The sequence below is a fragment of the Saccostrea echinata genome, unplaced genomic scaffold, assembly GCF_033153115.1.
Source record: "Saccostrea echinata isolate AGI-Se365-2 ecotype Australia unplaced genomic scaffold, CSIRO_AGI_Sech_v1 ptg000054l, whole genome shotgun sequence".
In the NCBI taxonomy this organism is placed as follows: domain Eukaryota; kingdom Metazoa; phylum Mollusca; class Bivalvia; order Ostreida; family Ostreidae; genus Saccostrea; species Saccostrea echinata.
Window position 1 is genome coordinate 67,897,448 of NW_026889803.1, and position 27,498 is coordinate 67,924,945.

Sequence of the window (27,498 nt, forward strand, 5' to 3'; positions counted from 1 at the left end):
ATAATTGGTGGTGTCCTGAAAATGTAAAATAACGTTTTGAAATTTTTTCACTAAGAGGGCTGATTGGGGAAGAAAAAAACCCGTTTTTCTCCGAAAACCTTAATTGTTCAAAGAACTCCTACACTTTACACAGTAGCCAAATCATCTTTTGGAATGGAGTATGGTTGGTGTGTCCTATAGATGTGCAATAAGGTTTCGGAATTTTCTTTTCCTTGGGGGGGGGGGGGGATTTGGCTCCACATAACATTATATTTTTTTGCGAAATCTATGTTCCCGAAACTCATACTTAAGCAGTAGCTAAATTATCTTTTGGAATATGATTGGTGGAATTCTGTAAATGTGCAAAAAGATTTAGGAATTTTCATGTTCATCCAGGATGTCAATTGTAGGCCTAAAATTTAAAAGATTTTTTTTAGAAAAAAAATTCTTTTCAAACAGAATTTATATTTCATTGAATTCTTTAAATTCAGACTAGTATGGATTTTATTATATGAAATACTAACATAAGAGGTCCATGAGTAATACGCTCACCTGAGGAATTTTTGCTCAATTAGATGCATGTATGAAGGAGTCTGAGAGTAATTTACTGCATATAGTTTATATTTAGTCAAAGAAAAACAAGAGGCTCATTGGCCACACTGCTCACCTGAGTCACTTGACCCTGTTGTTCTTCAGAAAATTGACCCCACCCTACACACGGGGGCCATGATTTGAAAGAACATGAATCTACACTGTCCGAGGGTGCTTGCATATTAACATGACTTATCATGACTCACATTGTTTATTACAAAAAGTTTTTTAAGGACACTCTATGCACCAATGTAATTTTTTTTTTTTGAAATTAGGAAATTATGTCATATAAAGATGTAAATATGAATTTTATCTATTTAATTTTCAACCTAGGATACCTGCCATTTACCCCCAATAAAAATTGTTCAAAGACAATGAAGAGTTGGTAAACAGAAATCACTATTGCTTACTTGGGAAAAGTACAAGCAAATAAAGTGTCCAATTAATTCATCTAGGCCAAATAAAATGTTTAGACTGCTTGGATTTATTACAATTTGAGTATTAACTTTTCATTTCTATTTAATTTTAGATTTAAAGGGCAGATCACTCTAACTGCATAAAATACATGTACTATTAAATTAGAAACTCTTTAATGTGCAGTGTATGGTGGGTTTTTAAAAAATTTCTTTTATTCTCTATTGTGGCTCCATCCTACTCCAGGGACCATGACTTGAACAAACTTGAATCTTTGCTACCTGAGGATGTTCCATACCATGACTATCAGTGACTTATAATTGCTTTGTTGTTCTTTAGATTTTTTTTTTTTTTTTTTCATTTTTTTCCTATATATTATGTAAAACTTTGATCCCCCTTGTGGCCCCACCCTACCCCTTCGGGTAACATTTGAACAAATTTGAATCTATACTACCTGAGGATACTTCCATTTCAGTATGACTATAATCATGACTTTGTTGTTCTTGAGATTATTTTTTAGATATTCCTTCTATATGTTAATTCTTAAGTGACTCTTTATTTGAACAAACTTTAATTCCCTTTATCCAAGGATGCTTTGTGGCAAGTTTGGTTGATATTGGCCCAGTAGTTCTTGAGAAGAAGCCAAAAAAATGAAAAGTTTACAAACACTGGATGACACAACAGACAATTGGATGCGAGACACTTTTCGATCAGAAAAGCTCAATTCAGCCTTTGGCTCAGGTGAGCTAAAAATCTTGAATCTGGACTTTGATCTTTAGTTTCAATAATTGCAAAAAATTCTACGTGAACAGTTCTACATTCTAACTAAATTTTCTAAGAAATGTATTCTTATCATACAAGACTTGTTGCATTTTGGTTCTAAGCTTCTAACACTGTTAATTCGTCTCACTTAGGACATTTGTTCACCTTATTGTGTCATTTTTCCTTTAGCAAGTATTAGAAATACATTAAATCCCTGAGCTCCAATCATACACTGCTTGCAATATACCTGGAGAAACTAAATTACTGAGAACTCTTAAGACAAAAAATGTCCAGGAAGAATGGCTTTAAAATCCAGCTTTATGCAGAACCTTCCCAGTAATATTTGCATAGTGCTGGTGCTGCAGTTCTGCCTGCCTGTTAAACTGTGTGTGCTTGCGTGTGTGTGTCTGTGTGTGTATACCACAGACAGGGTGGACACACAAGATGTAATTATCCAACCTTCAACAGTATGGAAAATATCATATATTCGCTTTGCTAACGTTTACTGTCCATCTGAAACAATAATCTCTGGAACCGTCTATAAAGAATGAAATCAAACTTATGTATGCCATTACCAATACCTTACTATGTTTAAAATAGCATGAATGAGTCAAATTGCATCATTGTCCCATGTAATGAAATGTTAAATCATGTTTACATATTGCTAATGCATAACTTTCATTTATTATTGATGGAAGTATGTCCAATCCTTGATACATTCATTATCAACCCTTACATGTATAACATCTTTTTTTCTTCTTTAGGTATTGCTCTAGAGAATCTTATATTGCTCTATGTGTCACAAACCACTGCCAAAATATACAATCCTTTTCCATTCTGGCCATATAGGAGAGAGCTACATGTATGCAGACTCTAGAGTGGGGCTTGCATGAGATTTATATGCTGCTACATAGAAATACTTCCTAAATATTCAAATTGAACACATGCCAATAAATATTAAAGACATGCATTTTCAATTTTTCATCATAGGAAAGAAACACTCCTATTGGAATTTAAAATCTGACAAAGTCTGAAAAAGATTCATTTTTTTGTATTTCAAATTTATAGCATATGTTGTTTAGGTTTAGAACAATTACATACATGTTTGTAATGTTTCCATGTCACACATGGAACAATCATGCACAGAATTTAACATGAAGCTGCCAGTTAACAAGTTCACTGCATTTTTTCTGTGACACGGAACAATGGATCAGCAACAAGGTCCAGTCAGTTCAGCATCAACCACCTCAGTTCTCTGATACAACTGAAATCAGGCATATGCCACCTTAATTCTCTGATACAACTGAAATCAGGCACATGCCACCTTAACGCTCTGATACTATCAAAATCAAAATATATTGCACTGTTCATTGTAACAATTTTTTTGACAAAATTGAAGTTATTCATGATTCAGCACTTTTCAGCAGTAATATTTTAAAAATATATTTTGTGGAAGTTGTAAAGTCTCTCCTGGTGATTTGCAGTTTTGCTCTTCCAAGAATTTTAGTTTTTGCATCATCCTTCAAATAACTAAACTCTGCACTGTGCTTCAATCTGATTTATTGCTCCTCTCCTGATTCAGTCTATTTTCTGATTGGGTGAACACCTCTAAGTCAACTTTGATTTCTGATTGGGTCACTAAATCCGAGCTGTTTTCTGATTGGGTGATTATATCCAGATCAAGTCTGATTTCTGATTGGCTAGTTCCGTCTTGGCTGCTGTGGGAGATAGTTGTTCTTTGTGAGAACTGTTCCTTATTGGTTCCCTTATGACTGCTCTGTACTATGGTTGTTGTTTGTGACAGCTGATCCTGTTTTGGGCTGCTGTGAGCTATAGTTGTTGTTTGTGACAGCTGATCCTGTTTTGGGCTGCTGTGAGCTATTGTTGCTGTTTGTGAGAGTTGCAGATCCTGTTTTGGACTGCTGTGTGCAGTTTCTTGTTTTCTGTACATCTGGATGGGTCTTCTAAAACCTAAATAAAAGACCAGACAGATTCTTGCATTTCTGATAACATTTTTCCACCTTCTTGTAATTGGTTCATGTAATTTTATTTTGTTCAAAGTATCTGCACTTTGGCAAAGTGTAAATGATTGCTAATCCAAATCTATTCCAACTTAATCGGAAAGCGTCTTTTATAATCTTGTTTTCTCATACTCTAAGAAAGATAACTCTTGCATACCTTTGGATTTGTGGTAGGGGATGTCTATAACTTCACAAGTTGTGAATCCCACCTCCCTGGATAGAAGATAATCTGAAAACTGAGCTGGTCTCATCTGAATCTCCTGGAAAGTCTTCTGAATCTCCTCCTTAACACATAAACATAAAAAAAAAAATCAATCATTTTCTCAAACACAGTCTTTCTACTTTTAATCTTGTTTCATAGTAAAAAAAATACTTTTCCTTTAATAATTCTGTAAACTTTCACTGTTCTATGGAGGAGAAATAAACTCTGTTCACTAACAGAGGTAAGACTAAAATTGATAAATCAATATTTTTTCATTTAATTTTTTTTTTATCTTTAACAATGATTTGTCTCAAATTTTGTGCTGTCAGGTATATGCATCTCTTTGCTTGAAATTTTTGAAAATTGCAAAAATGCATTTGATAGAGAGCAGAGTTGTGTCCTTAAAATAGACTTTATCTAAATAATTTTTTATGAGAAAAAAAAAACTTTAAATGAAGATAATCTTAAGGTAAATCATGTATCCCAGCATTACACAATCTTATAGATTACAGGAATAAAAATGAAAAAGAAAACCAGCTAGGAAACACACTGATATTTTCTTCTTCTTTTTATACGATGACCATGGCTGTGGTTCCAGAATGAGTCTACCACCAGGCCGCAGGTGCTTGAAGATTCGTCTGAAAAACCTCTTCAGTCCACTGTCACCAAAATTCAAATGGATCCACTTTGTGAGGCTCAGAGCCATAATGACATCATACTCTTCGTGCTGTAGATCAACCAGCTCATCGCTCTCCAGAACATAGTTCTCCTAAGACATAAAAACAATTTAGTTACTTTGGTACAAATCAATCAGTTTAGCCATTTTTTTTTTTAAATTTCATTAAATTGCTTGATTTCAATCAATTCCATAAATGAAAGTTGAATTCTTCATGCAAGAACTACTTTTTTTTAACATTCTGCACTTGTCTTACATTTACATTTACTTGTCATATGAATATATTTATGCTTAAGTACCATTCTAATATGGATAAAAGAGAAGGCTCAGAGTGAATTTACCTTCATAAATGCTACATTGGCAGGGAAACCTGGATTCTGTGAATTATGGGATACAGCGGGGGCGGCAATGGGACCATAGTTAATCGGTACTGACAGCGGGTATTTCTGAACCTCGGTTGATTTATTGGACATGTAATTCCTGATGTTTTTTCTGGCAGCTGCAATGAGTGTGTGATCAATGTCTATTCCGACCACTTTCCTAGGATGAAACCTTTTCCCTATTGTCAGTGTAACATGTCCTACATTACATCCAATATCTAACACATCCTTCCCCTCAAACCACTCTCCTCTCATGCACTCCAGTCGGGGATCTTCCTCAGCATCGGGGTTCCGATACCCATAGTATCGATTATAATTTCCATATATAAATTTCTTATTTCTTCGATTTTTCTTCTGAGATCTGTCAGATTTTTGGCTTACTTGTCTTCTGAACTTTCTCCCAGGTGTGAAGTCCTCAATTTCTAATGCTGACTGCCTGGGGGGACTAAGGGACGTCCGCAGAATGGATCTTGATGTACTTTGTGACGGCTGTTGGTCTGGTCTTGCATCGCTCATACTTAATGTTCTTCGACGGAAACGGCGACTGCTTGGTGAAATCTGAGGTATAACAGGGGATACAATTGTGTCTGGTTTTTTAAATTTTAATTTGACAGATTCATTCTGTGGAGAATCCTCCTGCACCACTGGAGCAGTAGGAAAAGTGTCATCTATCTCAATTTTCAGAGCCTCCATCAATCCTCGCCTTTTTTCCGATTCTTTCTGCGGTAATGGTGCATCCTCACTTTTTCGTTTATGTTTATTCCGCTTCTTCTTCTTATTAGACGAGACATCCTCGTTACTGTCCAAATTCAGAGGATCATTAATGTTAATGGGGATTGTCACCTCTATGTCCTTCCGATGGTGGGGGGTTGGAAGTGGAGAAGATTGGGGAGTCTTCTGATTAAGGAGTTCATTTATTGTTTCATCATTTAAACTGTTTAAGTTTAATGGATCATTAATATTCCCACCTAGTAAAAACTTAGTTGGAAGCACTATGTTACTCTCTGATCGAAACCTTTTCTTCCTATATCCTCCATGCTGAATTGTTAAGTCATTCTTACTGGCATGACTAGCCTTTCTCTTTCTATATCCAATGTTTTGTGATTTGGATTGGCTGTCTTGTTCCTTCTTAAAGTCAAACTTTGCGGCACGATCATCATCTTCTGCACTGTAGTTCAGCTCTGGGGTTGTTTTTTCACCACACTGAAATTCAGTGTGCTCAAACTGTGTTCTCGTCGGCGTTTTCACTTCCACACTCATTGTTCAGAAACACTGTGAACATATCACACCACGATCACTTCACCTAACGTACTCGTTGCGTTTTGTTTACATCGCGCACGTGTTGCGAGTAAACTAAACGACTCTACTGCCACCTATCGGTCAATCACTAACTCCAACTTCTGCACGTATGTTCTCAACAACAACACAAATTGTCACACACCTTGTCACAAAATATAGGATTATGAATGTCAATTGCCACCTCAAATGGTTCAATAAAAGAGGAAATGTCTATATATGCGCTTATATTCGCCAACTGACAAAATTTCCTTCCCCACACTTCAGGCGCCCATCGATAGTAATTATTTAGTGCGCATGTTTACTCGTGGCGATTTATGGGTAAAACGGAAACGGCATAATCGTCTGGATGCTCAGACTGTGCAGATTATACTTTGCAAAGCTAGATGATAACTTCTACAGTTGAGTACTAACATTACAAATGTCTAACTTAAATTAAATCTTTTCTGTTTACAATTACGTCAAACTTCAAAGATCTTTAATCAGCTCTGTTAATCTTTACTGTACGATCGACAAATGACCATTTAATCATTTTGGGAGGAGATCGAGGCCAGGTACTCTGGTGAGCACGTTAAATATTTACTTGTTTCCATTAATATGATATAGATGACGTGCATTAACTATAACTGAAAACTGGTTGGTCAGTATGGAAGATTCGGTACCTCAACCAAAGAAAACAACCAAGAGAGGATTTTCAGGTGTTTTGTTTTTCTTAAGTTTTGAAAAGTTATTCAAGTTTTATAATCATATAAACAAAGAATCCAAGGATAGATCCATAGATATTACCAGGTACTTATATACCTTGTTAGTTTATAGATCCCTGATATAATTGTAAAAAATAATAGCAATAAAAAAATGATAGTTATTAGAGATTGGATCCAAGAGTTTTGCCCCCCCCCCCCCGAAAAAAAGGGGGGTCAATTATTTTTTTAAAAAAAAAGGTAACTAATATGGCATTTTTAAATGGATTGTTACACAATGTATGAGTTTACTTTGATTTAAATAGCAGTTAATTGAAAGTCATGCATGAGATACACATAATAAAATCAAGATTATCTAATGCCAAAATTTGATTTGGAAAAGGGGGATTACGGGTAGGTTTCGATCACCTGGTCACCATCCTGTGAAATCTGCCAAAGTTGCAGGAGTGAAACCAGTAGAATATATATGTCAATTAGTAAGCTCAATCTTTATTAAAAGATTTAATTTTACATTTAAATTTAGCCCCAGTGAAGACTACTCCAACTTCAGAACCATCAAAGAAATCTAAAAAGAATGTTAAGGTATGGTAAATCAGACTAACTAAATGATTAAAGGTAGTTGATTTTGGATAAATATTCCTCTATCCTTAATTCTCATTATATCACGGGTTCCATTGTATCGTGGTATTTTCCAAAGATTAGGATACATAGTTCATATCCTTTTTGTTGATGAACTATCTGTCTGTCATCTGAATGTTGACTTTTGTGATAGTTAAAAAGTATGGAACACTTGTTGGAAAAATATTTATTCAAATAAAACGAAATTTTATAGATTTCCATTTCCCATTTTTATTTTATTTAGACCAATGAATATATAACCAAGTAAAATCCATAATAAAGTTCATATTTTGAAAGCCTTAAGTTTGTATTATTGTTAAGTTTTTGTGTAGATTTACATCATAAAATAAAAAAATTGTACTTCGTGACAGTGCCAAGCCTCCATGTTTTTCAGTACCGCGATACAATGAGACTCCCCACTTTAGGAGGTAAATAAGACTTCCTGTTTTAAAAATAGATTACAAAATAAACGAAGAAAGCTGAGAAAATCAATTAGTAACTAAAAAGTTAAGCCATTGATAGGTTTATGAATAGTATTTGGTGAAAAGTTTTTGTAAGAATTTGGAATAACTTTTTTACGCAAAAGAAATAAGTACCGCGATATTATGAGACACCAGTATATATGTTGTGGTTAAACTGTAGGTACATGATTATAATTGATTGAACTATTTTTGTTTAGAGAAAAAACAAAAATTAACAGAATTTGCTGTGAATTATTCGAGGGAAAACTGAGTTAACAAAAAAATACACATTAATTATAGTTATAAAGAACTGTATGATATTGAAAAAAATGTTGACAAATGTGCAGAATTTTTTCTGCTCATCCATATCTGTAAATCTTTTCATCTGGATAAGTTTATTTTATTGGTCTCTTGAACTTTGAGTTTCAGAGTCGCCTCTTTTTTCATGCACTAATTCTGAATTTATTTTTATTTTTCAAGGAAGAAGTATTGAAGAATACCAAACATGAAAGTGCCGAGATAAAAATATCTCAAGATACTGTGGACATCAAGTGTCAGGAAAAGGAAAATCGAGAAATTTCAAGTAGCATAAATGTTACCAAGAAAAGAAAATCTGATGAACCTACAGAGAAGAAAAGCAAAAAGAAGTCTATGTCAATAGGTTTGAAAGCCAGTGAACAGAAAGGACAGGTATTGTACCATCAGAGGTTAAACTCGTGGTTAGAATTGCTGACAAATGCTTTAACATCCTTTTGTTCAATACTAAGTAATTAAAACTTCCTTACCTATAGAGAAAGGAGACAAATCTCAGAAATGATGAACAAGACTGTGAAATAAAGGTCAAGGATGGGGTAAAATCTTCCTCAGTAGAAACAAGGGTAGATGAAGATGAAACGAAACTGTCTGCACCTTCAGTACAGATAGATGAAGAAGAGATTAGGTCTGCAGAAACAGAACATTCATTAAATGATATATGGACTGAAGAATCCAAATCAGCTAGTGTGAGTTATTAAAGATTTTTAAAAAATTATTTATGTATTTAAACTCGTGAGGATCAAGGGTATTGTAAAATCTGCCATATACTTTTAAATGATGTGGATTTATGTGAACTATTTTAAAGATTGCATTTATATGGTTAGGGCTCAACATTAACTAAAATATCAACTTGTCCATCGGACATGTTGCCAATAAGTGTGTTCCATAAAGGTAAACAAGTCGCTTATCTGATCTAATGGATTTATCCAATCACAAAATGAACTGGTCACAGACAATTGGACAAACATTAATGTTGAGCCCTGTTAGTGACCATTTCGTATTAGTAATTGAGTTGCTTTTTTCCTATCTTGCAGCTGCATCTGGACTTAAAAGTATATTTTTAATTGTAGAAAATTTTAAGAACAATGAAATAAGTAAACTTGAAACTAGTTTATTCCTACTGATTTGAACAACACTTTTTTTTTTTTTTTTAGAAATCCAATACAGTTAAGAGGCCACCACTTCCTGTTCGTTCCCTAGGTGATGAGGAGTATGAGGAAATCTTCAGAAATGCCATCAACAGAGTGATGAACACAACCCTGGAGGATCGTAAGACATATCTGAACATCTTAATCAATACAATGTGTGATGAGAGGATTTAGCAAAAGAATAATTTCAGTGTTGTGGTTGAAACACAGCACTTGTTTCTGTAATAAATTTTTGACCCATAGTATAATAATAACACAAGGTATCCAACTCCGAATTACACGGAGTACCCCCCTCCCTCGGAATCGCACTCATTTACAATTTCAGAGGACATGCACTGGCAAACTGTTTATACCTATGTCTTCTACGATAATTTATTTACACAACCATATATGGCATGCTTGTCATTATTTTCTTTTATCTCCGTAAACAACGTCAAAACTCTGCTTGGCGAGTGGAAAAGTCGAATTCAACCATGAAATGGTATGTGCTAATCTCGGGCAGAGATTTTGATTGGCTAAAAATCTGTTTTTAAAATTACATCTGAAAAATATCGTAGTGCTTTAATGAAAAATGAGAGGTAAACAAATTTTATTTATTCACTGCAATATTTAAACACTGGAATTGAATTTCTAAACTCACTCATTTTTTAATTTTGCTCTCTGCCCGGGATTAGCACATACCATTTCATGGTTGAGTTCGACTCTTCCACTCGCCGAGCAGAGTTTTGACGCTGTTTACGGGGATAAAAGAAAATAAAGACACGCATGCTATATATCGTTGTGTAGATAAATTATCGTAGAAGACATAGGTATAAACAGTTTGCCAGTGCATGTCCTCTGAAATTGTAAATGAGTGCGATTCTGAGGGAGGGGGGTACTCCATGTAATATGGAGTTGGATACCTTGTGTTATTATTATACTATGGGTCAAAAAATTTATTACAGAAACAAGTGCCTGTGGGTTGAAACTAGTAAGATGAACATGAGATTTATATGTTTCAATGTCTTTGTATATATATTTGTTACAAGGAAACCTACTGTCCCAATTTCTTTAATATAACAGCATTATTTTAAGGAATGGAGAGGTACTCACATATCATCATGTTCTTGAGATCAGTATAATTAAAAAAAAATTGTTTTCCAGTGATGGCCTCTTCCAAAAGATCAAGGTGTAGCATTGAATCAACCCTACCTTCTCACAAGGATAAGACAGTTAACATGCAGAAAACAGAACCTAATAAAGACAAACATCATGTTATAAAAAAGAGGCCAGAATTCAAGTCAGGAGACAGTGCTAAAGCAGTAAAAGACCAGGATGTCAAGTTCACTTTGAGTAAACAGATGATTTCTCCAGTACTAAGCCCCTCTGCTGATGTGTCAGAGGATAAGAGAAGCTGTATAGAGGAAGACAAGGAGAACAGACCAAAACAAGCCAAAAAGAACAATGTGCTAGAAAATAAGACCCCAAAATCGTCACAGAAAAACAAGTAATTTACTTCTTTATAGTGCAATAAACAGTCAAATATAAAAAAAGAGAAGAAAATAGCTAGAGCTCTGTTTACTGGACTTTCTACAGTGTTTCAATTTTACAATTATAATTCAACATTTAAAGAAGAAAAAAATTACACATGAATTAATTTTTTATCAGAAGTTTAGAGAAAACCAAGGAGAAGAAAGTTAAATCTGCATTGAAAGTTAAAGTCAGATCCCCTGACTTACCTCTACAGAGGCCTTTATTGTGTAAAACCTCGCAGTCTTCAACTGTTCAGAACAAAAAAGAGCAGAGTTGCAAGAGTTCTAAACAGGGGAGACCACTCGGTATATGTCTAAATCCTTTGTAAAGCCTATACTTAGTATCTGTATCAGGATTTATCTTTTGCATAAAAGGTCACAAACATTTGCTTACATTGAGCTCCATATCATAACATTGTAATCTTGTTTTGGTAGTATAAAATCTTTTATGACATAAACATACATGTATACAATATCAGAGACTATAGATTGCACTACTTTTGGAAACATTTTTAGAAGCTAAAATCCCTGTAGCAGAAAAGAAACCAGAAGTTAAAGTAGATCGTAAACAGAGAATGATGGAACGAGATGTCCTTCAGTATGGTAAGCTGAGAGTGTAAAATCATTATGTTATACAATCAGAACAGGTAAAAATAGGTAATTTCTCTCCTTGTCAGTGGTATAGATACCCATGTGAGACAAATGAGCGAGATTTTTTATCATATATTATTGTGATGTCATACATGATATAAACAGGTGATTAAGACCAAGAAATATGTCATTATTGTATGCCATTGCTGTTGGCATAAGGTAACCCAACTAAGAAATTAAATGTTCCTTGGGGCTTGGGCCATGACATTTTGATCCTTAGACTGTTGATGGTTTTATTTTTATACTCAACACAAAGATTGCTTTTGAGCAGAGGAGTTAGAACCTTTTCAACCAGTTATTACATTTTCATACAATTCAGTCCAAGGGAATTTACAATGATTTTTTTCTTTAGCAAGATGGAAGAGTTTGGCTCATTTAATGTAAGCCGTATTTTTTTAGTTGCTCCGCAGGGGTTTTAGTTTTGTTATGACAGTTTTAGTCTTCCACTGATTTTCTTGGTTAACTTACAAAAAAACCTCTTAAGAACAGACTGCTCTATGTTAAACTATTGATTTAAGTTTAAGAACCAATTTCAAGTTCTTCTTTACAGAGTTAAACTTTTTTTAGACTGCCAGTGATTCCAACTGACGAGAGGCAGTCCAAATAATAAGTCACAAAATATGATGGACCACTCTTTGGCCATGCTTGTTTTGCTTTAAATAGCCTTGATATGATTTAAAGGAATGAGCTTTACCCTATAAATTTTTATTTTATAAGAAAATTATGCATTCAGGAAAAAATACCAGTCATTTGGACAGAAAGCAATGCTGTTTTCATAGGTCACAAGCATTTTAAATTGGTCCTGCTGGCATGATCAACAGGCAGTTTTGTTTTCCACAACTCTGAGTTTGAAAAGTGCTGGAAATTGGACAAAAATTAAAAATGTACTTCATTATAAGATAAAAAGTAGTTAGAACAATAATGCATTTTAAAGAAAATCTTTATACATGTATTTATTTGCCTTTGTTGGACAGGAACCTGGGTACAATGTTGTAACAAATCTTGCAAGAAGTGGAGGTACCTGTCAGATGTCAAAGATCCATCAGAGCTGCCTGAAGACTGGTTCTGTAGCATGAATAAAGGTAGTGAAATATGCTGTAATTGGAAAAAAATAAGATGAAGCTGACTAAGTTTTTTAATTAATTTATTTATGTATGAAAGGTGTAGACTGACCTATTGGACTTCTATGATTTTACCTGTATGAAAGTGTAAGATAATTGTACATGTATTGGTATTGTAATTGAATAGAACCCATGTAGTTCAAATATTCCTAGGTTATAATTTGCATATTGTAAAAAGTATTTAATATCTGCTGCAGGGATTTTCCATATCATATTGGGAATGGGGCCTGGTCCCTAGGAATTGGGAATTTTACAACGATTTATCAAAAATTGGTAATTTTTTATGTGCTATTACAAGTAAGACTAAATTTCTACAAGTGCGTCAGAATAAAGTTTATTACCAAAACAGATTTTAAATTGAACCATTCTGTTCATTGAAGCAATAAAAATTGTCATTTACATATCATTTGTTGTGAATTGCATTCCTGTACTTTTGTAAGAATTCTGATTCTGGTTGAATTTTAAACTTAAATTATTTAGGGAAAAATTGAGGTGGAATTTTGGGGAAAAATGGAGGGTTTTGCAATTGGGAATGGGGCCGAAATTGGGCCCTACTCGGGGCAGTGGAAAATCCTTGTGCTGTCACTTCTTTCTGGAAAGAGTAATTTTTTTCTGGTAAAAATTCAGTTCTGGTAAAGGTTTCAGATGTATATGGTACTGAATTTGTTTCTATAGATGAGGATTACAACAAGTGTGATAAAGCAGAGCAGGAATACAATGAAGAGGAACACATCTATACCACCTTCTCAGAGGGCACTGTGGTTTGGGCCAAAATGGCAGGATTCCCATGGTAGGAAATAGAATTGAATGGCTGCACCATTTGCTTTTTAGCATGGCAGTTAGTAAAACTGTGTAAAATTTTGATATAGTGTATGTATAAATTCCGGATTTGCTTTATAGCAGTATGTCATCAAAAACAAGATGTGTCAGTGGTCAGTAACAATTGAAAATGACCATAACAAGTGCAAGCATCTATGCTTCCAAGCTTTTCTGATTTGTTCCACCCCTCACAATGCCTTGGCTTTTTAGGTCACCTGAGTCACTCAGGTGACCTATTGCTATCCGTTCTCGTCTGTCGGCGTGCGGTGTGCGTCGTGTGTTAACATTTGAACATTTTTAGCTTCTTCTCTGAAACCGCTTAACCAATTTCAACCAAATTTGGCATATAGCATCTATGGGTGAAGGGGAACAAAAATTGTGAATTTCATGGTCCCTGCCCCCCTGGGGCCTGAGGGGTGGGGCTAAAACCACCAAAAATAATGCAATCTTTAAAAATCTTCTTCTTTACTCCTGGACATCAGGCAGTTAAACTGTTGGCATCATTGTAATAAGCATTGAGTCCTCTACCAAAATTGTGAAATTCATGGCCCCAGGGTCAGGGGTTCTGGTGCTGGGTGGGACTATATAGATCATATAGTGAAAGAGCATTATTTCTTTGAAAATCTTCTTCTCTGCTCCTGGTTAGTAAATAAAGTAACTAAGTACATAGTTTTGATGAGCAAGAGTGCCACTTCCAAAATTGTGAATTTCATGGCCCCTGGGTCAGGGGTTCTGGTGTTAGGGCGGGGCTCTATTGATTATATAGCGAAAATGTATTAATTCTTTGAAAATCTTCTTCTCTGCTCCTTGGTATTTAATAAACTAACTTAGTACATAGTTCTGATGAGCAAGATTGCCTCTTCCAAAATTGTGAAATTCATGGCCCCAGGGTCAGGGGTTCTGGTGTTAGGGCGGGGCTCTATTGATTATATAGTAGAATTGCATTAATTCTTTGAAAATCTTTTTCTCTTCTCCTGGGTATTAAATAAAGTAACTTAGTACATAGTTATACTGAGCAAGAGTTCCTCTTACAAAATTGTGAATTTCATGGCCCCAGGGTCAGGGGTTCTGGTGTTAGGGCAGGGCTCTATTGATTATATAGTGAAAATGCATTAATTCTTTGAAAATCTTCTTCTCTGCTCCTGGGTACTAAATAAAGTAACTAAGTACATAGTTCTGATGAGCAAGAGTGCCTCTTCCAAAATTATGAATTTCATGGCCCCAGGGTCAGGGGATCTGGTGTTAGGACGGGGCTCTATTGATTATATGGTGAAAATGCATTAATTCTTTGAAAATCTTCTTCTCTGCTCCTGGGTATTAAATAAACTAACTTAGTACATAGTTCTGATGAGCAAGAGTGCCTCTTCCAAAATTGTGAATTTCATGGCCCCAGGGTCAGGGGTTCTGGTGTTAGGGCGGGGCTCTATTGATAATATAGTAGAATTGCATTAATTCTTTAAAAATCTTCTTCTCTGCTCCTGGGTATTAAGTACATAGTTATGAAGAACAAGAGTGCCTCTTTCAAAATTGTGAATTTCATGGTCCCAGGGTCAGGGGTTCTGGTGTTAGGGCGGGGCTCTATTGATTATAAAGTTAAAATGCATTAATTCTTTGAAAATCTTCTCTGCTCCTGGGTATTAAATAAAGTAACTTAGTACATAGTTATGATGAGCAAGAGTGTCTCTTCCAAAATTGTGAATTTCATGGCCCCTGGGTCAGAGGTTCTGGTGTTAGGGCAGGGCCCTATTAATTATATAGTAGAATTGCATTAATTCTTTGAAAATCTTTTTCTTTGCTCCTGGGTATTAAATAAACTAAGGACATAGTTATGGTGAGCATGACTGCCTTTTCAGAAATTGTGAATTTCATGGCCCTTGGGTCAGGGGTTCTGGTGTTAGGGATGGGCTCCATTGATTATATAGTAGAATTGCATTAATTCTTTGAAAATCTTCTTCTCTGCTACTGGATATTAAATAAACTAAGTACATTGTTATGATGAGCATGGCTGCCTCAGAAATTATGAATTTCATGGCCCCTGGGTCAGGGGTTCTGGTGTTAAGGTGGGGCTCTATTGATTATAAAGGGAAAAGCATGAATTCTTTCAAAATCTTCTTCTGTGCGCCTGGGTATTTTTCAAACAATGGAAGTGCATGGTTATGATAAGGAAGAATGCCTCATGGCCCTTGGGTCAGGGGTTCTGGTGGGGGGGGGGGGTAGCTTTATTGATTATATAGTGAAAATGCATAATTTCTTTCAAAATATTTTTTCTACTACTGGTTATAAAGTAAAGAAACAAGCGTATAGTTATAATGAGAAAGGGTGCTTCTTCCAGAATTGTGAGTTTGTGGCCAGTGGGTCAGATGTTCTGGGGTAAGGATGGGGCTTTATTTATTTAATAATATGGTGAAAATGCATTTCTTTGAAAATCTTCTATGCTTCTGGGTATGGTCAAGGCAAACAGAGTAAAAGTTTTAATATGCAAGGGTATTTTTATCAGAATTTTGAACACCTGGACCATTTAGTCAAAGTGTTCTAGTTCTGGCCAGGGCTCTATTAAGTTGTATTCTGCTGAGCAAAGTTGTTCCTCTTTGCCATTCACCTTTGATAATTAATCAATGTAAATAATGTATTTGAAAGCTTAATAAGAATAAGAGAATTATGCAAGATAAGTTATTGTTTAATAAAAAAGTACTTTCATAGTTTTAATGACTTGGAAATAATGGAAAAATAAAAATGAGACAAAAACAACATATCTTTTTAAATGTTCTTCAAAGGCCAAGAGAGGCCATTGTGAGGAAGTAATAATATGGGGTTAAATGATAGACATTTTGTTAATACAGTGGTTCCCGTTTTATCGAATAGTCAAGTTGTCAGCCTAGTTTTATCCGAATAGCCGAAAATTAGAATAGCCGATTGCTCCATACCGAGTCCAAAGATAGATGTATAGAGCTACATGTACTGATAATACATCGTAGCAAATTTCAAGCCTGCACTTTCGTTTTCTTTTGACATGTTAACTTAATGTTTTCTTAATGACTTTACTAAAAATAATTTATTTCACTTACTTATGAATTTAATATGAATTTTTTTTTCAAATAAATTGACGTATAGAATATATTCTTTGATAGTTATTGCCATCTTTCTTCAGCACATGTTTACATTCCTTCTTCGATGGTCGCCATTTTGGAAACGGAAGTAGACTAAATGCTTGACTAATAACCGTAAACTATTTTTCCCTGGATAGATTTTAAAATTAAAATAAACAAAAATATTAAATATATGTAATTGTTTCGTTTTTATTTGTTTCTTTAATACGGTTACGTATTTTATACTGTGTGTGAGTTTACCAGTCTCGTTCTTGTCTGCTGAAGAGAGATTTTGATAGCCATGTGGAGAAAGACGGTATGAATTTTTTATAGAACGGACCATTTATGATTTTTACCATAAATTTTGCACTGAAAAGTGAATAAATATTAAGCCAATTGACAAAGTTAAACGATTGAATAGGCTTATTTCATTATCCAAGCAAATTGTCATATACAAGCTAATCAGTTCAATAATTAAAATTTCACGCCGAAAAAATTACAAATAATTGTCATAATTAACAAGTGCATCATTGAACCAAAGCTGATCACCACAACTGTAATCAAAACATATCTATTTACTATGCCCACTGTTGACACCAGGTAAGGTGCCTGTGTGCGTCCAGCCGTAACTAATCCCCTCATTGTCGTACTCAAGCCAGTCAAGGTAATTGGTGTCAAACTGTGTAAACAAAGGCTTCACATACGAAGTTGGAGGTGTGAACAAGGTGCTGATTATCAAAAAACACTATGATCGTCCAAATTTTTGTATCGGATAAAACGAAATTCCAATATTTTCTCATCAGAATATCAGGTGAAATTATTAATAGATATATAATAAATTTTTTTTTTTGCTCTGATATTATATTGAAATAGCCGAAATATTCGTTTAACCGCTATCCGATAAAATGGAAGCCACTGTATTCTGCATGGGAATAGTGATAGTTGAGGGGGGGGGGGGGGGCAGATAGATACTAGACCAATTATTTTGTTGATGCTAATCATACTATTTTTCTTGCTTTTGGGCAACAAAGCTTCATTTTTCAGTTTATGGATCCTCTAAATTGTTGTATTGTACTCAGGTGACCGTTAAGGCCCTTGGGCCTCTTGTTATACTTTCAAAATTCAGGATTTTCTTCTCTAGGATTGACATAGTTCACTCAATCAGCAAGTGTATTTCAAATCTGTCTATAATTATATGACACTATTTGAGTTTGGGATTTTTCTGGACTCTATTTGGAATCAAATGCTTGTGTAAACAGTGATCAATAAGATAATAGTAATGCCTTCCTATTATTGTGGTGGCATATCATCTGTCTTTAAATTGATTAGCATATTCAGTTATATATGTAACCAGTAGCCACTGCAGGAAATGTAATTATAAAGTTTGTCAGGTTGCAGTATACCAATCTAGCACCTCACAAAGTATGCATGAATAAAATAAAATATCATGAACACATGGTATACATGTTGAACATTGTATTCCTGCAGTGGATGTATTGGTCACATAGAAAAGATATAGAGTACGTTTAAAACAAGTAATTTCTCTTGTGTAGGTGGCCAGCAATGATTGAAATGGATCCTGACAGTGAATATTATTTTGAACTGGAGAACCCAGAGAGCATGTTTCCAGTAAGTTTATTTTTTTTTTTTGTAAATGACTGCAAGATACTGTCACCTAATTTGTCATCACTGTTTATTTTTACATGCACCATCTTATCTAGTTGTCTTTTTAAGTTAATATATGTTGTAATAATAACATATCTGTGAATTATTATGTAATTATCTTACAGAACAGTGTTAACAGTTTTGTAAACTAATAGTTCTATCCTGTATAAATAAAGGGCATTATTTTTATTATTAGAGCCACTATCACGTGGTGTTCTTTGATGAACGAGTATCAAGAGCCTGGCTGAGAACATCCTGTATCCTGCCATTCATAGGAAAAGAAAATCTGAATTGCTTACTGCTATCTGTAAGTACACACCTCTTCCTATAAACTCTGTCAGACTTTGCATACTTCTATTAACTCCTTACATACAGTTAAAACTTTTGTGGAGATGGATTAAGAGGGTGATGGAGGGATGAACAGAGACTGGGGAGGGGGGGGGGGCAGAAGAGCTGTTATTCATCATTCCTTGATAAGCTTTGGGACATCTGGGTCACTCAGGACTTACCTATTTCCTGTATTTTGTTTGCTTTTGTTTCAAAACAAATAAATAAGGGGGGCTATCCAAATTTTTGTATAATAATCCTCATTATAAGGTGTACAGACCTCAACATCATAACATACTTAGCAACAGCTTTATGTGAAGGGGGGGGGGGGGGGGGGTCAATTAATAACTTATGATTTAGAGAAGAAATAATCAATAATTAAAGTGCCAAACTTTACAGACAAGCTTGCTGAACAGAAATTGTTGACTTGGATGTTCTGACATTCTACTTAAGAATCTCTTGGCCAAATAATAATTCATAGGGGAATTAATGTTTTCTGCCTGAATTAGCAGCAGCATGTAAAATTTTCAGAAACACATTTTGTATGATGGAAATTTTCAGAGTTATCTACCTTCACATGAAAGAATCTTAGTACACTTGATGTACCTAAAATAGTGGAAATATATTTTTATAGAAAAAAAGCAAAATTCCAAGCTACAAAGCAGAGATTGCGGCAGCCAAAGCCAAGGCTAGTCAAGCTCTACTATTAGACATTCAGGTAACTTAAAGTTTTAGAGGCATCCGGTGCATTATCTTTAGGATTTGTGTTTTAAAAATAACATCTTTTAATTTCTTGCTTTGAACACTCAAAATCTTTCTTTGATTTTCTTTGTTACCTATTTTGGTGCATTATGGGGGCATTTAAATCTTGTTAATGTATGGTCACAATGAATATGATGTTTTAACAATGCATGCCGTACAGTGAACGCATCATATCAACCATAATAAAAATAGGTCATTATCAGAACAGAGATGCAAACAACAAAAACTGCAGAAATTCTTAAACATTTATATTTAAAATTGTGAAAAGCTGTATATGATGTGAAATGTTGGTTTTTTTGTTAGGAAAGAGTGAAAACATACAGTTTCTGTAAGAGATATAAAGGGAAATGGAGGAAAGAGGACCACACTTCACAAGGCCATGGTATGATACAAAATCAGTCCATATATCATTTTTCTTTCAAAACACTTTATACAAGTTTGTGTTTGAAACATGAAACCAGTGCTGCATATTGCAAATACTAACCAAACTAGTACTGTTCCCCAGAAACAAACATAAAAAAATATATAAACACCTTATTTATATGTGTATTAAAGGGTTTTTCTCACGACTCGAAATTTTTTGATATGACAAAGTTTACATGTTAAATCAAATATTTAAAAAATCTTTGCTAGAAAATTAATATTGTTGATGTTTCAGCGATTCAAAGTTTGAATTTTTTAATATGCATATTTTGATCGTCGATGCTATGCACCATTGCTCTGACATCATAGGTGTCAATCCTGGTCAAGCAAAGTACTTATTGTGTATACAAAACGGCTCATTCTTTGTGTCTTAAACCTGTTAGTAAATAAGTAAGTGATAATTGGATTATTGACAGCTAGTAAGGTATAATTTGTGGCTTTAGGATGCACAAATGCGCACAAGAAAGGTTTTAGGAAGACTTTTTTCCACATTTCCTGGACTTGGTCGAGATGTGAAAGGGGGCCCTTTTTTCTGCAAATGCGAGAGCTTTGTCTCCATTCAGAACAATTGTTTATGCTCGATCACGATTTTTTTCTGAACTATAAAATATTTTAAGGACATGGTACTTTTTAAAATGGAAAAAAATACCCAACACGCATTTTTAAAGTCGCACAGAATCTAGTACATGCTAGTAGGAATGTTGTGAACTTCGTAATGGTGTACGGCGCCATCAAACAGTGTTGAAGAAGTGTCATTTCTAGTTCATGATATTCACTGGAACAGATAGAATATTTATATAAAGTTTATTGAAATAATGAAGAAGTTGAATTTAAACTTAAGTTATTCATTCTATTTAGTCGGAAGTCCCAAGTTGTCAACAGCTTCGTCTTCGGTGTCCTCTCTTATTGTCGGCATATTTTCTTGGTTATTTCTTTCTGCTAGACATTCATACATGAAAGATTGACTGTCCATAACTAAAAGAATATCATTGATGTCAAAATTTCCACAGACCATATTGTGTAGTGTATATTATTTAACGTGAAAATCTATTTTATATATTTTTCTTACAATAAGCTTTACGAGTTCTAATTGACCATTGACACCTTTGACGTTTCAGTACCACGTGACCCCTATCTAATTAATCGAGATTTTTACTTCGAGAACTCCATATAACGGTGGTTTTATAGCCTAATTATGACTGTTTTTGAAGTTATTTCATACTTAAATGATAATTATGTTTCAAGAATATAATAGTGTTTCATTTTTTTAAAAAATAGATACTTGATAAAAACCGTTTAAAGCATTGTTTTAAAAATTAAAGCAGTTTGATTAACTTTAGTACCAGAGAAGAAATCCTTGAAGGGTAAACACAAGAAGAAATCTAAGGGTGTATCTAAGGAGAGTCAAGTGGAGGTGGTCGATGATACAACAGTGGAGGAGTTACTTAATGACCCGAGTTCTCTCCTCAGTAGTCTAGATGATGTGTTAGACAGCCTGGAGAGTTTTACTGATGGTAAGGACTTGATACAGCCTCAGTAGTTTAGATGATGTGTTAGACAGTCTGGAGAGTTTTACTGATGGTAAGGATACAGCCTCAGTAGTTTAGATGATGTGTTAGACAGTCTGGAGAGTTTTACTGATGGTAAGGACTTGATACAGACTCAGTAGTTTAGATGATGTGTTAGACAGTCTATAGAGTTTTACTGATGGTAAGGACTTGATACAGACTCAGTAGTTTAGATGATGTGTTAGACAGCCTGGAGAGTTTTACTGATGGTAAGGATACAGCCTCAGTAGTTTAGATGATGTGTTAGACAGTCTGGAGAGTTTTACTGATGGTAAGGACTTGATACAGACTCAGTAGTTTAGATGATGTGTTAGACAGTCTATAGAGTTTTACTGATGGTAAGGACTTGATACAGACTCAGTAGTTTAGATGATGTGTTAGACAGTCTGGAGAGTTTTAATGATGGTAAGGATACAGCTTCAGTAGTTTAGATGATGTGTTAGACAGCCTAGAGAGTTTTACTGATGGTAAGGATACAGCCTCAGTAGTTAAGATGATGTGTTAGACAGTCTGGAGAGTTTTACTGATGGTAAGGACTTGACAGAGCCTCAGTAGTTAAGATGATGTGTTAGACAGTCTGGAGAGTTTTACTGATGGTAAGTACTTGATACAGACTCAGTAGTTTAGATGATGTGTTAGACAGTCTATAGAGTTTTACTGATGGTAAGGACTTGATACAGACTCAGTAGTTTAGATGATGTGTTAGACAGTCTATAGAGTTTTACTGATGGTAAGGACTTGATACAGACTCAGTAGTTTAGATGATGTGTTAGACAGTCTGGAGAGTTTTAATGATGGTAAGGATACAGCTTCAGTAGTTTAGATGATGTGTTAGACAGCCTAGAGAGTTTTACTGATGGTAAGGATACAGCCTCAGTAGTTAAGATGATGTGTTAGACAGTCTGGAGAGTTTTACTGATGGTAAGGACTTGACAGAGCCTCAGTAGTTAAGATGATGTGTTAGACAGTCTGGAGAGTTTTACTGATGGTAAGGACTTGATACAGACTCAGTAGTTTAGATGATGTGTTAGACAGTCTGGAGAGTTTTACTGATGGTAAGGACTTGACAGAGCCTCAGTAGTTAAGATGATGTGTTAGACAGTCTGGAGAGTTTTACTGATGGTAAGGATACAGCCTCAGTAGTTTAGATGATGTGTTAGACAGCCTGGAGAGTTTTACTGATGGTAAGTACTTAATACAGACTCAGTAGTTAAGATGATGTGTTAGACAGCCTGGAGAGTTTTACTGATGGTAAGGACTTGATACAGACTCAGTAGTTTAGATGATGTGTTAGACAGTCTGGAGAGTTTTACTGATGGTAAGGACTTGATACAGACTCAGTAGTTTAGATGATGTGTTAGACAGCCTGGAGAGTTTTACTGATGGTAAGGACTTGATACAGACTCAGTAGTTTAGATGATGTGTTAGACAGTCTGGAGAGTTTTACTGATGGTAAGGACTTGATACAGACTCAGTAGTTTAGATGATGTGTTAGACAGCCTGGAGAGTTTTACTGATGGTAAGGACTTGATACAGACTCAGTAGTTTAGATGATGTGTTAGACAGTCTGGAGAGTTTTACTGATGGTAAGGATACAGCCTCAGTAGTTTAGATGATGTGTTAGACAGTCTGGAGAGTTTTACTGATGGTAAGGACTTGATACAGTCTCAGTAGTTTAGATGATGTGTTAGACAGTCTGGAGAGTTTTACTGATGGTAAGGATACAGCCTCAGTAGTTTAGATGATGTGTTAGACAGTCTGGAGAGTTTTACTGATGGTAAGGACTTGGTACAGACTCAGTAGTTTAGATGATGTGTTAGACAGTCTGGAGAGTTTTACTGATGGTAAGGATACAGCCTCAGTAGTTTAGATGATGTGTTAGACAGTCTGGAGAGTTTTACTGATGGTAAGTACTTGATACAGACTCAGTAGTTTAGATGATGTGTTAGACAGTCTATAGAGTTTTACTGATGGTAAGGACTTGATACAGACTCAGTAGTTTAGATGATGTGTTAGACAGTCTGGAGAGTTTTACTGATGGTAAGGATACAGCCTCAGTAGTTTAGATGATGTGTTAGACAGTCTGGAGAGTTTTACTGATGGTAAGTACTTGATACAGACTCAGTAGTTTAGATGATGTGTTAGACAGCCTGGAGAGTTTTACTGATGGTAAGGACTTGATACAGACTCAGTAGTTTAGATGATGTGTTAGACAGCCTGGAGAGTTTTACTGATGGTAAGGACTTGATACAGACTCAGTAGTTTAGATGATGTGTTAGACAGTCTGGAGAGTTAATTAAGAGTTACCTTTCTTAGAGGTTGAAACCTTGGAGACTTTCCTGTTCACTATACAATTTAAAGAGACATCATATTCTTTGACTTATTCCTGTGATTTATGTTTTAAGTTTCATTAATTGTGATCTTATGCATTGTTTTGCAAAATTAACCCCCAAAAATTAATAAATCTGTAGAGATGTCTTGTTGTTTTTAGACTCAGACATTGTGTTGTCAGATGAGGAGGAAATGGAGAATGTTAAATGTGAGGACGAGAACAGCGAAAACAATCCAGGTAAAGAACTGCATGCCGTGACAGTGTACCATGCATTATATTTACAATAAAACATTGATATGTCAAATACCCCAAACATATTGAAACTAGTCAGTGGTCTTGTGATCGTAAGTCATATATTTACATCCTATGAATATTATCTTTATTTCTGATGAAAACCATGGTCATTTATCAATCAGTAAATGCCACTAAGCAAGCCACCTATACAGATATTTTGAGCAGCGGCGCTTCCATCAATGAAACATACGGTGATGTACATATCAATAATACAATATTTAACGTACTTAATTTTACTTTATATACAGGTAAACTTCAGTATCTCGACATCGGATGTGTCGACAACCTGGGATATGTCGATGTCCTTTCGCGGTCCCGGCAGTATTTACTATATAAATGATTTGCAAAAACTCTGATATATCGACCTTGGTAACGTCGACAACCCCGGGTTATCTTGATGTATATTCACAGTCCCAAGAATGCTGTAACTTTGTGCTGAAACTTTGTGAATTTAGAATGATTTCGATAAAGAACACGTTAAATTATAAACAAGAATTTTAAAATAACTTCTTAGATTTTTAATAAAAATGGAGGGAATTCTGAAATATGTTGAGCTACAGTCTACAAGTATATTGAAGTCTTTTGCTATGCAATGAAATCTTGGACGTCAAGTCTCAACTCTGATATCTTGACACCTCGGATATCTCGACATTTTCCGATGGTACCGTCGATGTCGAGATAACGAAGTTTACCTGTAGTTATTAACACAGATATAAATATAAACAATAAAATGTCTTTATTCATTTGTTACTATGGGAATTAGTATTGCAGAAAAAATTTACATAACCAGGTTACGCAGGTTATGTATTTTTTCTGTAACTGCTGCAACATTAATTCCTGTACTAACAACCAAAGAAAACATTTTATTGTTTAAATTTCAAGCACTTGGATATCTTACTTGTTCTTTTTTTCCTTCATTACTGCCATGTTTTAGAAGCTCAAATCTATACACGCTTTATTTCAGTTAATTTGAAGTTAATTTTGTCATAGTTTCGGATTTTTATATCGCATAATAAGTTATCTTTGTAATTACTAGTATGTTCACAAATTTTCCTACATTTATAGTATGAAACAAACAAGAGGCCCATGGGCCACATCGCTCACCTGAGTAACTTTGGCCATGCTGTTCTTTACCAGATTTCCCCCCTTGTAATACCTATTGTGGCCCCGCCTTACCCCAGGGGGTCCTGATTTGAACAATTTAGAATCTACACTACCCCAGGATGCTTCCACATAAGTTTCAGCTTTTCTGGTCCAGTGGTTCTTGAGAAGAAGATTTTTAAAGATTTTTCTTATATATTTCAATGTAAAAATTGGATTCCCTATTGTGGCCCCGCCCTGCCCCCAGGGGTCCTGATTTGAACAATTTAGAATCTACATTACCCCAGGATGCTTCCATATAAGTTTCAGCTTTTCTGGCCCAGTGGTTCTTAAGAAGAAGATTTTTTAATGACCCCACCCTATTTTTGTCTTTTCTTGATTATCTCCCCTTTTAAGGGGACTTGGCCCTTTATTTTAACCATTTAAACTCCCCTTCACCCAAGGATACTTTATACCAAGTTTGGTTAAAATTGGCCCAGTGGATCTTGAGAAGAAGTTGAAAATGTGAAAAGTTTACAGATAGACAGACGGACAACGGGTGATCAGAAAAGCTCACTTGAGCTTTCAGCTCAGGTGAGCTAAAAACTTTTTGACAGTTACCATGAGAAGAAAATGAATACTGATTGATTCAGATTAAATACTGTTTTGAAATTCATGGCATGCACTTTCAGTATATGATAATACCTGTAGATTCTCTCTTAGATAACAAGCAAACTAAGATATTGTCTATGAACTACAGTTGAACTTTGGTATCTCAAACACTGATATCCGGAATACCATGGATATCTTGAAGTGATTTGGAAGTCTCAACTACCTATTCTATAAGAATTTTTACCCTCAATATCTAGATCCTTGGATATCTCGATCCTTGGATAGCTCGAAGTTTTTTCTCAGTCACATGGAGTTTGAGATAACAAGGTTTGACTGTATGTGAAAACGTTTTACCCAATGACCCATGGGGCTGAAACTGAGGGTACAGATTGACTGATGGATAAATCATTTTATTTTCAGGAGTTCACAGGGAAAGGATGAGTAGATCAAGGAGATCCAGTCATAACACAGCTGTCAGAGGTGAGGAGGTAAAGATGGAGAACCCTAACCACAGTGATAATGACCATCAGACAGAGCATCAGCACGAACAACAGGGGACTGACAATCACACGGATAGGGAGGAGACATCCCAACACAGTGTATGTTCATCATCCCATGTACCACTGAAACTGGACCTAGATGTAGGGAGTCCTGAGGCCAGTGATGAAGAAAGCCAATCAGAGTCCCTAAACAGTCAGCCAGACAATGAGACTCCCTCTAAAGACTATGTACATACTGAGACCCACAGGCAACTCAAACTGGACCCTGATGTGTTCACCATGGACATGGATTCTGATGAGCAGAGCCCAGGGGAGGAGACAAGGCTGGCACAGATATCTGTTAAACCTGCTCCACAGAGCAAAAAATTACCAAAGAAAAAGAAGTTCAGTCCTGTTCAAAAGGTAGCTAATAAAACTGCTGACCAAGAAGAATCCAAAGAATTGAAAGATATACCTGACCAGTTTGCAGAGGATCATACAGACCAGTCAACTGAGCCAAGGAAGAAGGACGAAGACATAAAGCAGGAAGAGGAGGAAGAGTATGTTTTGTCTGGTCAGAGGGACCCCCAGGAGCAGGCCGTGCCCAGCACTGAGGCAGACTTCACACAGTCGGAGGATCTGGGACAGGACCTGAGCCTTGATTTTGAGACAGTCCCTAAACCTCAGTCAGCCATATCTGTATCCATGGTAATTCCAGGAGCAGTGGGTGTAAACCAATCAGATGAAGACTCTGATCCTTTTGAATTGATAGAGGAATAAAATGTTTTAAATGCCTATAGTTCTTAAGGTATTGTTGATATAGAAGGTGCTGCTGATGTTCTTTGTTTCTGTTCTGTTGTTATTGTTTTACAGAAAAAAAGTTCTCATATTTACTGGAACTGGTCTGAAGCAAATATCTGTGATACTATGTTAAATGTTTATTTTATTGTTAAGGTTTAATTGTTGGAGAATAAATTTACTGCAGTTAAACATATTGTCTTCTGTTGCCATTCTTCAGTCTGAAGCTTCTCCCAAAGGTGGTATTGTTAGCAAATGGAGGTGTTTCATGTTCAAACGTGCCTAAGAAATTTTCTGCATGTCGGGCAAAAATATTGATGATTACTGTAAACTAACTTTTATTCGTGTGCGAGGAATATTCGCAAGTTTCTCGACCTACGTTAACTAGCGAATAATAATCGTTGTG

The 27,498-nt window shown here is 35.3% G+C and overlaps 2 protein-coding genes across 2 annotated transcripts; one reads left to right on the forward strand and one right to left on the reverse strand.

The window, feature by feature from the left end:
• Window positions 1-2,782: 2,782 nt before the first annotated feature.
• Window positions 2,783-6,663, reverse strand: LOC133172316 (probable RNA methyltransferase Y17G7B.18). Its single transcript, XM_061307177.1, has 4 exons — window positions 4,987-6,663; window positions 4,520-4,738; window positions 3,925-4,051; window positions 2,783-3,717 (listed from the first exon to the last, which is right to left on the reverse strand). The coding sequence occupies exons 1-4, from the start codon at window positions 6,283-6,285 to the stop codon at window positions 3,296-3,298; spliced, it is 2,067 nt and encodes a 688-aa protein (XP_061163161.1). The 5' UTR covers window positions 6,286-6,663; the 3' UTR covers window positions 2,783-3,295.
• An 8-nt stretch (window positions 6,664-6,671) lies between these two features.
• LOC133172317 (uncharacterized) lies at window positions 6,672-27,281 on the forward strand. Its single transcript, XM_061307178.1, has 18 exons — window positions 6,672-6,722; window positions 6,928-7,019; window positions 7,546-7,604; window positions 8,582-8,791; window positions 8,893-9,102; window positions 9,571-9,685; window positions 10,708-11,050; window positions 11,212-11,381; window positions 11,592-11,678; window positions 12,701-12,808; window positions 13,523-13,637; window positions 18,306-18,381; window positions 18,614-18,724; window positions 19,379-19,462; window positions 19,810-19,888; window positions 21,270-21,443; window positions 23,989-24,066; window positions 26,236-27,281. Exons 2-18 carry the CDS (start codon window positions 6,968-6,970, stop codon window positions 27,072-27,074), a joined length of 2,910 nt encoding a protein of 969 aa, XP_061163162.1. The 5' UTR covers window positions 6,672-6,722; window positions 6,928-6,967; the 3' UTR covers window positions 27,075-27,281.
• Window positions 27,282-27,498: the final 217 nt, after the last annotated feature.

Coding starts and splice junctions, on each gene's coding strand:
- LOC133172316 (XM_061307177.1), bottom strand. CDS start 6,285: ATGAGTGTGGAAGTGAAAACGCCGACGAGAACACAGTTTGAGCACACT. Junction 4,739..4,986: donor CCAATGTAGCATTTATGAAG/GTAAATTCACTC, acceptor TTTATGTCTTAG/GAGAACTATGTTCTGGAGAG. Junction 3,718..3,924: donor CCCCTACCACAAATCCAAAG/GTATGCAAGAGT, acceptor TCTTTTATTTAG/GTTTTAGAAGACCCATCCAG.
- LOC133172317 (XM_061307178.1), top strand. CDS start 6,968: ATGGAAGATTCGGTACCTCAACCAAAGAAAACAACCAAGAGAGGATTT. Junction 9,686..10,707: donor GAACACAACCCTGGAGGATC/GTAAGACATATC, acceptor ATTGTTTTCCAG/TGATGGCCTCTTCCAAAAGA. Junction 18,725..19,378: donor TGAATTGCTTACTGCTATCT/GTAAGTACACAC, acceptor ATATTTTTATAG/AAAAAAAGCAAAATTCCAAG.